Source organism: Eublepharis macularius, chromosome 7 (genome assembly GCF_028583425.1).
Source record: "Eublepharis macularius isolate TG4126 chromosome 7, MPM_Emac_v1.0, whole genome shotgun sequence".
In the NCBI taxonomy this organism is placed as follows: Eukaryota; Metazoa; Chordata; class Lepidosauria; order Squamata; family Eublepharidae; genus Eublepharis; species Eublepharis macularius.
The window spans coordinates 39,699,957-39,712,322 of record NC_072796.1 but is presented as its reverse complement, the minus strand read 5'-3'; the positions used below and the strand labels follow the sequence as shown (position 1 = coordinate 39,712,322).

The 12,366-nt window shown below is 42.2% G+C and overlaps 1 protein-coding gene across 1 annotated transcript in view; it reads left to right on the top strand.

The window, feature by feature from the left end:
- HIVEP1 (HIVEP zinc finger 1) overlaps window positions 1-7,721 on the top strand; it is a 52,864-nt gene extending 45,143 nt beyond the window's left edge. Inside the window, exons 7-8 of the mRNA XM_054985852.1 lie at window positions 4,557-5,077; window positions 5,825-7,721. Coding sequence (XP_054841827.1) covers window positions 4,557-5,077; window positions 5,825-7,012 — 1,709 coding nt within the window. The 3' untranslated portion in view covers window positions 7,013-7,721. The remainder of the gene's footprint in view (window positions 1-4,556; window positions 5,078-5,824) is intronic.
- Window positions 7,722-12,366: the final 4,645 nt, after the last annotated feature.

Sequence of the window (12,366 nt, the reverse complement as noted above, 5' to 3'; positions counted from 1 at the left end):
AAATCCGAAGAGCAATCAAACCCAGGATGAATCAAACAACCAAGGAAAAACAGTCTCCTACAGGAAAAGTGTTTTTGCCATATATCAAAGGAATTACTGATCAGATGGGAAAGCTTATGAAAAAGCATAACCTTCAAGCAGTATTCAGACCCACCCGAAAAATACAACAGATGCTACGATCAGCAAAAGACAGTAGAGACCCCCTCACCTCTGCAGGAGTATACCGTATACCCTGCAGCTGTGGACAAGTTTACATCGGGACCACAAAGCGTAGCATCCAGACAAGAATAAAAGAACATGAAAGACACTGCAGACTTGGACAACCTGAAAAATCAGCAGTGGCTGAACATAGCCTAACTCAAACAGGGCACAGTATCTTATTCCAGGACACCAAAATACTGGACAACACTTCCAACTACTTTGTCAGACTGCACAGGGAAGCCATTGAAATTCACAAGCATAAGCAAAACTTCAACAGGAAAGAAGAAACCTTAAGAATGAACAGAGCATGGTTTCCAGTTCTGAAAAACACCAGGCTAACAAAACATTCTATCCCCGACAATAGCCCTGCAGAGAAGATTAGCACATCAAGTAACAATCCATATGCAAAAGAACCTCCTCAGGATACAGTGAAGCCTCCCTCCATTAGCGTTCCACACCCTGGGAAACTCTTACAGGATGACTCAGCTCAACCCCACCCCTCCTGAGTAGATACAAATGACCTACATCTTTTCCACACTGTGACACTGAGAGATCTCTGTCTTTTGGTGCTACACCTCTGAAGATGCCAGCCACAGCTGCTGGTGAAACGTCAGGAACTACAATGCCAAGACCACGGCAATACAGCCCGGAAAACCCACAACAGCCATTAGCAGATCACTTTTAACTCTTTAGCAAATGGGATCGGAAATAAAACATGAGGGTTCATTGACGAAGTGAGTTTTTTAACTTTAAGAAGCTGTAAGGGAGACAGATATTAGTGCCCATTTCCTTAAGTCTAGCATCAGCAGTTGAGCATTGTGCAAACTGGAAGGGTATGTTTTAACTTTGCTTCTCCTTGCACCCAAATGATCCAGCCAAAAGCTAATAACTGAAAAAGCTTAATTGATTTAAGTGGGAATATTAAGACCATGCCTGACTCGCTTTCCACTGAAATCCAGTCTTCAAGGCGTTTAGCATTGGTAAGCTTGTGTCCGTGTTTATCGGTCCCTGGGCAGGAGAGAGCAAATTAATGGCTCTCTGCTGTGTGATCTAAGTGCACATTTGCTTTTCTTAGTCATTTATATAACTATTCTGCTATTAAAACAATGGATTTTAAGAGGCAGCTTAAGAGTTTAGATGGTTCCATGAATGATACAAATAAAGGAGCATAGTAAAGCTGTAACTTTCCAAGTGGTTAAGGGGCATATTTAGCAAGGTTCAAGTGTTGGAACCAGTAAACAAAGATAGATATTAAAAAGTCAGTTCCCCCGGATATCTCAGTCCCAGTTCAAGCAGTAAGCCAAAGCAATGCATAAATCACCTATTACAGAGCAATGCAGACCTTTCTCCTTCCCCAAGTAGCCTCAGCGTGAATTGGACCCTCCAAGCGAACATCCCCTTTCATGAAAGAACAGTTCATGTGATCTTCCCCATCCATAACGAAAAGGAAGATCGTGCAAACTGGGCCTCCGCACAAGCGGCCAGTTCACGTTGTCTGCTTGGTGGAGAGGAGGGGTTTATATACCAGCCCCTTTACTATATTGCTTCACTGCAATCATGGCTTCATGTATGGACTGGAGCTTGAGACAGATTTACAGTTTTAGGGCTCTTACTGAGTATTCGCTTTCCTGTGGCAAACCATCAATATATCTAATTCTCAGTGTGGCCCCATCTATGCAATCTGGAGACTGGTGCCATGGACAGACGAGACAGATCTCTTTCTGCAAATCTGAAAAAGCCCCAGGTTTATCATACAAGCCTTTTAAGATGTAAGTAGGCTTGTATAGTAAATGTAAATGTACAGTTAGTGACCTTGAGCTACTGACAATTGCATCTTAACATAAAAGGGGTGATGGGAAAGGTTTGGCCCAATTATCATTGCCAAACCATGATTTGGCTGTCTGGAATGGGCTTCATGCTTATATGCTTCCCTGTCCTTCCTTTCCTTGCACACCAATTCCTTCCTCCATTGTTTGTAGTAACTGTGGTTTGCAAACCAAACCAAAATTAGAAACACATTTCAAACCATGATTTCAATTTCACTAGGCAGGCTGCATCACTCCCTCTGCCCTGAGAGTTCACAACAGAGATAGGCAGTGGCTGGACTTGGCTCTATATCTGGTTCTTTAGTACAAGTGTCACAAGCCTTCTGCTCATCTGCATTGCAAAGGGGGCAGTGGCTACATGTGTGGGAGGGTGGCCTTGGTCCACACCCAGCCTCCTCTGCTGCTGTTAGGACTGTTTAAATGTCACTGTCATGAAGTTCGCCATTGCTTATTGTCAAAAGTTAGATGGACAGGAATGAAGAAAGAGGTCAGAGATTAACACTTCTAATGGTTGGGATGGGGAGGAAACGAGCCAGGTGTATTAGGTGGAGGGTGTGATGATTCAGGTAGACAATCAAAAGAGGAGACTGGAGACAGAGGGGATCTGCCCAGTTGCAAGGAGAGGAGCACCCTAGATGGTATTTAGAAGTGGAGAAGCAGTGAATGGTCTTGACAGTAATGAGCTTCTATACAATGAAGCAATAAAAGATCCCTTAAAAGGAGAAGAGGTCAGGAGAGCTCCCACTCTCTTGGCTTTCTGCAAACTTTGCAAGAATTATTCACGAGGGCTTTTTCACTCAGCTAGTAAGACTGTGCTGTAAGAAAGGTCTCAGAGAGATCCTTTGGTAAAGGGACAGGGACTACTGTTGATGTAGATACCCTCCTATTGGGTAGTTCCACATCGTGTAATATGTCAAATTACTTAAGTTTTGTTTCAGAAAACTTTAATCTCTGTATTCAGAATTATGCTTGTGTTTGAATTTCTGCAATCCATAGGCTGCTGTATTATTTATTGCATGACCTACCCACTGATTGTATTGATTTACACTGAGTAATCCACGTAGAGTTTCAGTGAGAAAGGTGGACTATAAATAACATATATGAAATAAAGGAGGAAAGGAAGGGTAGGCAGTATAGAGGTTAAAAATCAAGGACTAAAAAGCATGTAGTATTCATTTTCATTAACTACGAGAAAACTTCTCTATGCATTTTTGAATAGACTACCGTCTATTTTTTAAAAAATTCTTTATGAATTTATTCCTCCCTATGCCATTATTAGTGAACCTGTAAACTAGAGGGCTAACTCAGACATGCAGAAAATATCATACATCACCCATCTGTCCATGGAACTCACTGTTAATGCTGGTTTTTTCCCCATACTGTGTGTGTGTAAACTCTATGATGGACTCACTTCATGCATCTGATGAAATGGGCTCTATTTATTTATTTTTATGTTACTTATAGTTTGTTTTTCTCACTGAGACTCAAGGCACATTACATAGCGTAAATAAATGCAATCAATATAGAATCACAGCCAGTGAAAGCTTATGCTACAATAACAGTGTTGGTCTTCAAGGCCCCACAGGCCTCTGTTTTTGTCCAGAACTAATTTACTACTTTAGACTTCATAAGTTCAAGGAGAAGGAGTCTGTTGTATGTTTGAATGTTTCTTTTATGTCAGTCAGGTCAGTATGTGGATAGCTATTGCATTTTGGAAAAAGCTAAGATAAATCCTTTCTCCACGAGGAGAAAATGGGAAGCTTAACTCTGCCCTTTCCTGAGATCGGAAGTGGAGGTTTGAGTCCATGAATGCTGCATCATTTGCTGTTTATTACTTTCATGAATGATTTGCTCCTCAGACCTCTTTTTCTGTAGATAAGATGTCTTAACTTTTTTAAAAAATAATCTTTCTCCAATGGAATTAAATACAAGCAGAAAAGAAAGCTCTGGTGGGATATAAGACCTTGGGTGTGGTTGGAGGGCTCAGTCACAATACAGCAGTCTTATCTGTATGGAACATTTATATTTATATTCAGAATGTGTGTGCTGCCTCTCCAGTGGTCTTCTTGTGGTGGCTCAGATCTAAGCAGCCCTAGGTCTTGATTGTACGTAGATAGGTAACAGCCAGGGAATCCTGTGTAAGTCGCCTTGAATTCCATGATGGAAGAACGGGAAGATATAAATGTAATAAGTAGGGTTGCCAGCTTCCAGAATTACAGTTGATGTCCAGGCCATAGAAAACACTTCCTCGGGCAAAAATGGCTGCTTTGGAGAGTAGACTCTATGGCATTATACCCTGCTGAGGTCCCTCCCTTCCCCAAACTCCACTCTTTCCAGGCTCCACCCCCAAAATCTCCAGGAATTCCCAACCTGGAGCTGACAACTGTAACAATAAGGCTTCCAAAGGGGGAAATGAGCTGAAATGCAAGGTGAAAACTAATCGCTGTTTATAGCAACGGCGGAACGCCATAGCTTTCTCTGTGACATGGGATGCTACTGTTCGATGCTTATAATTTTCTTTCTTCCTAGGTGACAAGCAACGGTCGGGCTACGATCGCTCTGGATTTGATGCAGAGGATTCCGACGTCCCTGATGACGATGAAAATGACAACGAAGAGGAGGATGAAGACAGCCAAGCAGAATCAGTTTTATCCGCCACTCCCTCGGTTTCGGCCAGCCCACAGCATCATCCCTCTAGAAACATTTCCCAGGAGGCCTCGAGTGCTGATGAAGAGATCAGAATCACGGATTGTTTTGCCAGCGTTCACACAGACTCCATGGATGGCCTTCCAAAAGCACTTCTCACAAAGATGACAGTACTTAGTTCAGTGCCATCTGAAAGCAGCCGCTCAGGGCTGCCAGGAGCAGCTGTGCCCCATGAAGCAAGTGACGGCCACACGCAAGCCAGAGAACCAAGCGCTGAGGCTGCTGAGTCTTCTGAGGCTGTTCCCAGGTCCCCATCCCATCACATGTATGTGGACTATCCAGATACAGAGGAAGCATTAGGAACTTCTGCTGGTGCTACTGTTGTCACGACCGCAGTTTCCAAGGTGAGTGGATTCACAGTTTTCCAGAATTCTTTTGTGGGGAGCCCACATTTTCTTGGCTGAATGGTGCGTCAGTGCCCTTGGCTGTGGCGCTTAAGCCTGCTGCCTTGGAAGGATTTCAGCGAAGCTTCCAGTGCCTGAAAATAAGTTGCACTCTAATTAATTAGATTAGATTTCTACATCACATTAAGTATGAGCCGTCAGCATAATGAAATTCTTGGGATTTATGTTCCAAATAAATATACTTCTGTGATGGGCGTGTAATTCTTCATTGCAGCAATATATGTAGGGAGTGTATGACTGTAATTTGTACATAGGTACAAATGGAGGAAAGGCTCGATCCAGCAGATGGCCCTATGTGTGCTAGCAGGGTTTCCTCGTTGCCAGCAATGGAAAGAGTCCATGATATTTCCCACAAGTAGCAATAGAAGTAGCATGGGATTCTATACAAAATGGTTATATTTTAACAGCATCCAGGCTGTTGTCAGGGGTTGGTTACAGGGATCATATCATATCCCAGTGCTGAAACAATCCTGCATTGGCTACCCATCTGTATTTGGGCAGAATTCACAACACTGGTTCTCACTCTGTCAAGGAGATATGGCCCTCTGCCCTGTACAGCAAAATCCAGCATGCCAACCCAGGGTTCCCTTTATGTAGAGTTGTCTCATGTTTCTAACAAACACTAGAGAACTTTGAACCGGCTGCCTTATTGCTGCTTTTCTGTTGTTTGTTCTCTTATTGTACTAGAGCACAACTTGTACAAGACTTCCCTCTCCACCTGTGGACCGGAGTACACAGACCACAATGGTGGCTCCTTCAGTGGCCTCTCCTTACCCAGAACTTCAAGAGCAGAAACATCAGGAGCCTCAGCAACAGACCACGAATTCTGCACCTCCCCAGGCCCACCTCTATAGCCACCTCCCTTTGCACTCTCAACAACAAGCCAAGACCCCTTATGGTATGATTCCCGTGGGAGGGATCCACGTAGTACCTGCTGGCTTGGCCACCTACTCAACATTTCTTCCCATTCAGGCTGGACCAGTGCAACTCACTATTCCTGCTGTTAGTGTGATCCACAGAACTGCAAGTGCTCTTGGCGATTCAGCCTGTGCAGTCTCTGGCACTGCAAATCGCCTCGGTGTTGCTGAAGTGAACAGCGTTGTTCCCTGTATCCCAATCGGCCAAATTAATGTGCCAGGTCTCCAGAACCTGAGTGCTCCGACCCTGCAGTCTCTTCCATCTCTGAGCATGGAGACAGTGAACATCTTAGGGCTGACAAACACCAACATCGCTCCGCAAATACACCCTTCAGGGCTAACCCTAAATGCGGTAGGGCTCCAAGTTTTGACTGCAAACCCTTCCTCTCAAAGCACCCCCAGCCCTCAGACACACATTCCAGGTCTACAGATCTTGAACATAGCCCTGCCAACTTTAATTCCTTCAGTCAGCCCCGTAGCCGCGGATGGGCAGGGCGTCCCAGAAACACCAGCTTCCAGTAACAAGGCCTGCGAAACTCAACAGGAACGGGGCCCTGTAAGTTTTGTCACTGATGATCCCGGTCAGATCACCAGTGCTCTATCTCCTCAGGTGGCACTTGCCGACCAGCGGTACAGAGTTGAAACCCTGTCTGAACCTGCTTCTTTGAGCGATTACCAACGGCGCAATAGCTTGGATAAACAGGACCCAGAAAAGCCTGACTCAGAGAGTCATACAAAACCAAAGTGCAATATCAGTTCTGTTCGGATTGAACAGGCTTCGGTATCAGAGCCTCCCATGAAGGTGAATTCTGACGTTGTATCCGGTTCCCCAGGTCATCAAACTGTCTCTCCAGATAGACGAGCACTTCGGCGAAAAGGGTTGCCTGAGCGACAGAACACTGTTGAGTTCAGCGACAGCAGCAGCGATGACGAGGGCAGACTTGTAATAGCAACCTAGGGTTTGGGGTTTGCTCTTGGGTTGCGTGTGCGAGCGTGCGCGTGCGTGTGAGTGTGTTTGTTTTATTTTTTTTTAAAGTAACACTTAATAGGTTTCTTTGCAAACCTCCCTTTTACTTAAAGCACATTTTTTCTGACACAAACTCATTACTAATCTTTGTGCAATCATGAACTTTTGACCAATAATTGTTGTTTCTTGTCAGCTCCGGCCATTTTTTGTACATGTTGTATAGACAATTGTGCCTTTTTTTGGAGTTTTATGTTTAGAAAGGTGTACAGATTGTCAAAATGATATATATTATATGTATATTAAAACCAAGTAGTTTCTTGTGTTTCGTAAGTAAAAAAAAAAATCTTATGTCGGATGAAATAAATGATTAAATTATATGTTGCACTGTTAAATGTAAATTTTTATGGCTGTGGGGCGAAGTTTGTGTGTACAGATTGAGTATGTAAAACTCCATATTTATTGTATCTGTATTAGTCTTGTGGGGGAAGGATCTGTCCATCTTTCTTGTGTATGCCATTAGCTTTACACTTAAAAGAGAATCCCGTATCTGTGTTATTGAACTATTTCAGTAAAATTTTTGTTTACTGACTTTACCGCTGCTCAAGTTGTGCCTTTTTGAAGTAAAGTGAGCCAACAAGAATAACTTACTTTAATGCATTTCCCTTTTAAACCTTCACCTGACACCCCCTCCCCCATTGACTCTTAGGGCATATCTGAAATAAATTGCCTACTAAAGTGATTTCTAAAAACATTCAATAGCTGGTGTTTTTCTGCCTTCAATAGATTTTTTTTTTGCATTCACAGAGAACAAGCTATCCTTTTCAAATTTTTGTAAGAAGTATAATTTTCTTTAAAAGATACCTGTTGAGCTTTATATTCTTAGTAAATCAGTAAAATCAGTCTTCTTAACACTTACATTAACATTTTGGAAAATGATAAAGAAGTATTAGTCCATATTACTTAATGTTGTCAAACAGAAGTATCAAGCTGTGTTTTAGTAACTTAAAAATGTGGATAAGAGAGAGAATTTTTGCCTCTGTTTTTTTAATGGTTTCTAAGTTAAAACCATGTTGCAGCAACTTGTTTTTCGAACTGCTAATTATTTTAACTTCCTTCTGTAGCTTCTAAAGAGCTTTTCTCTCAGGTCAGCATCTTAGACTAGAAGGCTTTATTTTAGTCACTGATTCAATCCAGTAGGGAACATTTGCCCACGTTGCACTTCTCTCCCCAAACTGCTGGACCCCGTTGTCACTATTCAGCTGTCTGGGAAGGAATGCTTTGGTACACTACCCACCGTGAGAATTGCTGTAACGAGAATATGAGGCCGAGTTTTTATTGCCAACTATAGTATAGGCAGTCTCGGGGGGCTTTTGAGAGGCATGCAAGGCCATCTACAAGCCAGACCGAGTATTCTTTTCTTTTCTTGGAAGTTGTAGTCACAGCCTTAAGTGCTGGGGAAATAAAGTTGCAATTTTATACATTAAAAAAAAACTTTTCAGAAAAACAATGCCAGTTTTAAGACTAACAATTATGTGAGACTCGTGTACACATTGTTCAATGTTAGAAAGTCTGAATTTTGTACATAAGATAAATTGGACTGTTAAGCAATGACAAATATGGAAGCACTAAAATGTATTTATTAAAACAGCTTTTGATGTATAAGCTGGGAAAATAGTCCAATGAAAAATTCACAGTCCAGTCCATAATTTCTGACACATGGGGTTCCAGAAGAAGTCAAGGAGGGTGATAGGCTACAAGTATTTTTGTTAGTGGTCTGCTTGTTAGACAGCCACAGGTCATGCAGGGGTTGTACAAAAGCATACATGCATCTTATGTTGCCAGTAAAAACATTGGTGCAGGGCAGAGACCTGAGGAAAGATAATATGCAGCATTAAGAGAAAGAGAGAAACATGGCAGGTCAATACTGTATGAATACCGTTCAGAGCTTAGCTTCAGCAATATGTCTTTCTAGACACAAATATATTCCTTTATACCATATGAGATAGACACGAGTCAATTCAACCCTGACCTGCAAAAGCAAAGGTCTTGAAACACCTGTAATTATTTTTAGATTTTTCTCCTGGCCTATGCTAATGGTTCAAGACAAATTCCATATATCCTCCTCAGTTTACTCTCAATGACACCCCTGTAAATTAGGTTAAGTTGAGAGATGGTGACTTGTCCAAGGCCACCCAATACGCTTCATGATGACTAAGCAAGCAATCTGTTCCCCCAATGAGGCCTTTTCACAATACCATTGCGGAAGGAGGCACTGCAGAAAAAGCACTTCATGCAAGTTGTACTAGAAGCCCAAGCCATATGGGAAGAGTCTACACTATATCATCTCTCCACACCAAGACTTTCCCCATTTTTTTTAGAGGGGTGATGCTGATGGAGGGAATGTGCTTCTCCCACAGGACCTCCACCATCTCATATTAACTTCAGGGTGCAGGAAGCAGTTGTCCCACAGAAGCTGCCATTACTGCTCCATTCTATCATCTTTTCCCAAAGAAGGGCTAAAAATTCTTTAATTCTTTCCCCTATGCCCCTCCTCCCCCAATATAACATAATAGGCTGGCCTGGATTTTTTATATCCATCCTGCATTTGTTTCTACAGGTACTGGATTGCCTTTGTTGTATTTTGATAGCTCTCCTGATATCTGAGTAGGATTGTTGAACAAATATCATAATAATATAGCACTTAGGAAATACGGTACTGAAAGAAGTAGAATTCTTATTTCTAGCTTGATTTTGTTAGGGTTAATGGTACTTGAAGTGGAGCATCCCTAGTAACTGGAGAGCTCTCTGCTCCAACTACAGTTGTGGAGATCTGAGTGCCTGAGGCACCAAGAACAGTTCTGTACAATTCAGAATTGAATTCTGTATGCATATTATATTTATACACTCTTGGAAGAATGTGCATGCTTATTCTGGAATGATGTAATGATAAATGGATTATTAATGACCCAGTGTTGTCATTGTTACGCAGTGTGTTGGGGGCAACTCTTGGCAACATAAGTAGAGGCTCCTCTATAATAAATTCTGTAGCAGGCTATTGTGCACCAAAGACTGGAGGAAGGAGTAAACCTCCCACAAATACTACTCAGTTATGTAGAATGTTTCCTAAATTCTAAAAAGTGCTTCACAAGCATCCTGTCAGGGCTGGGTCTATATGTGCTGCATATGAAATAGTAGAGTCCTGAAATGATAAAATAGACTATACCACTTCAGACTGCAGGTGAGGAGAAAAGCATTTTTAATGTTCTCCCAAACAGAAAACAAACCAGAAATAGCCTGTTAATGACAGGACGTTTTGGAGGTCTCTCATTCATAGGATCACCATAGGTCAGAGGCGACTTGATGGCACATACACAGAAATAAACTCAGCACACCAAGGAGAAAGGCTTTTGTACAGCCCTCTCCCTGAACATAGGAAAGCTACTGAGACTGAGACAGACTGTTGGTCTTATCAAGGTCAGTATTGTCCACTATGGCTGGCAGTAACTCTCCAAGTTTTTCCACATTATTTACTACCAAACCCTTCTAACGAGATGCCATGAATTAAACCTGGGACTTTCTGTATACAATGCAAATTCTGCCACTGAGCCATAGACCTTCCCCCAAACTGGCATTTGGGCTGCCTTCAGATGACTGGTTTGTCAAAGTCAGTATTGCTTACACCAACCAGAGGTATCAAGGTCTTTCACATCTCCTACTTACCTGTACATCACCTGATCTGGGGACTGAATCTAAGACCTGCATTCAAAGCAGATGCTCTGCAACTGAACTACAACTCCTTCCTCCAGTGTGCTAGAACTCTACGAACGGGGAGCATTGAGAATGTGAGACCAACTGCAATATGAAATGATTTTATTTACTTTGTTTATACCCCGCTTTTCTTCACACTGGAGACTCTGGCTTACTACATTCTCCCCTCCTCCATTTATCTTCACAACAACCCTGAGAGGTAGATTAGGCAGAGTACATGTAACTGGTCCAAGGTCATACAGTAAGCTACCGTGGCAGAGTAAGGATTTGAACCTGGGTCTTCCAGATACTAGTCTTAACACTCTAACTACTAATCAAACACGCTACACTACCTGAGACCTTAACCTCTTGTTATTGTATATGTCGATAGATCCAGCCCATGTAATCCTTACAACAACCCTGTATAAAGGTCTATCATTGCAGGCGGAAGCTAAGTGTGTCTGGCATCCTGAACAGCACTTGATGAACTCCTGAAATTTGACAGGTTTGCAGTAATCCCTATATAGATGCCACCATTGAGGGGGTTGGTTTCTTGCTTTGCTTTGCTTTGCTTTGCTTTGCTTTGCACAAATAAAAACATTTTTAAAAGGTTTGCAGTAATAGCCTCTAAGAATGTATGGAAACCCCTGTTTGGGCTGGAAAGATTAGCTGCAAAATTGTCTCTGACCTGAAACCCCATATGCATATGGAAGTGTTATGCTTAAGCCCCATTTGAGATTATTGAGACTCCAGATCGTTACAGTTAACATATACCATTTGTGTCAGTGAAATTTAACTCTTGACTAATGTCCAGTTCTAAATGCAACCAACACCTTTGTGTCTTTCTCCCTTGAGGGTTTTATTTTATTAATGAAAAGTAGCCTTGGGTAAAGGTGAGTATGCAAAGGAATGGAAGGGTAACTAAAGAGTTGCATAATCCTTTTCCTTTCTGTCTTTTGTTTGTTCATCCTCCTCTCTTCCCCAAGTATCTTTCCTCCTACAGGGGAGAAAGCAGCTGGAGGGGGGGGGGTGTCAGTTGGACAGATGGCAAGAAAGAAAAAAGATTAACCAGCCTCACCTTCTTGTGCTCCACTTGCAGACATATGAGTCTGCTTTTCATTCCACACCAACCATGAGGAAAGTAATATACTAAACCAGTATCTAGCGACTCTAATGTGGACTTCATGCTTTAAAATCTAGTATATTCTTTTTGCTTTGGACATCCATCAGATATTTGGATAAATAGATGGGCTAATTTTGTTGGACTGTACTATGTGGATCTACCTGGGAAAGATGGCTGGCTTTGTGCAAGAAGGAATGGTATATAACTTGTGCTTTGCACAGTAATATTCCAACCCTCCCAAAGTCTATTCTGAAGCCCCCCAAATAAAAAGGCTGACATTCCTAAGGTTCACTCAAGGAAAGCAAAGACTGCCTTGAACTGTGTTGATTAGCCAGGCATGCTTAGCTTTATTTTGTAATACAAGGTTTGCTTTGCACGGAAAGGTCAAATGTTAAGGTCTGTTTGATTCACATGAGTGCAACCCTTCCCCCTTCTCTCTTTTAGGGATGTTCTAAAGTTTTCCCTTGTGTCACTT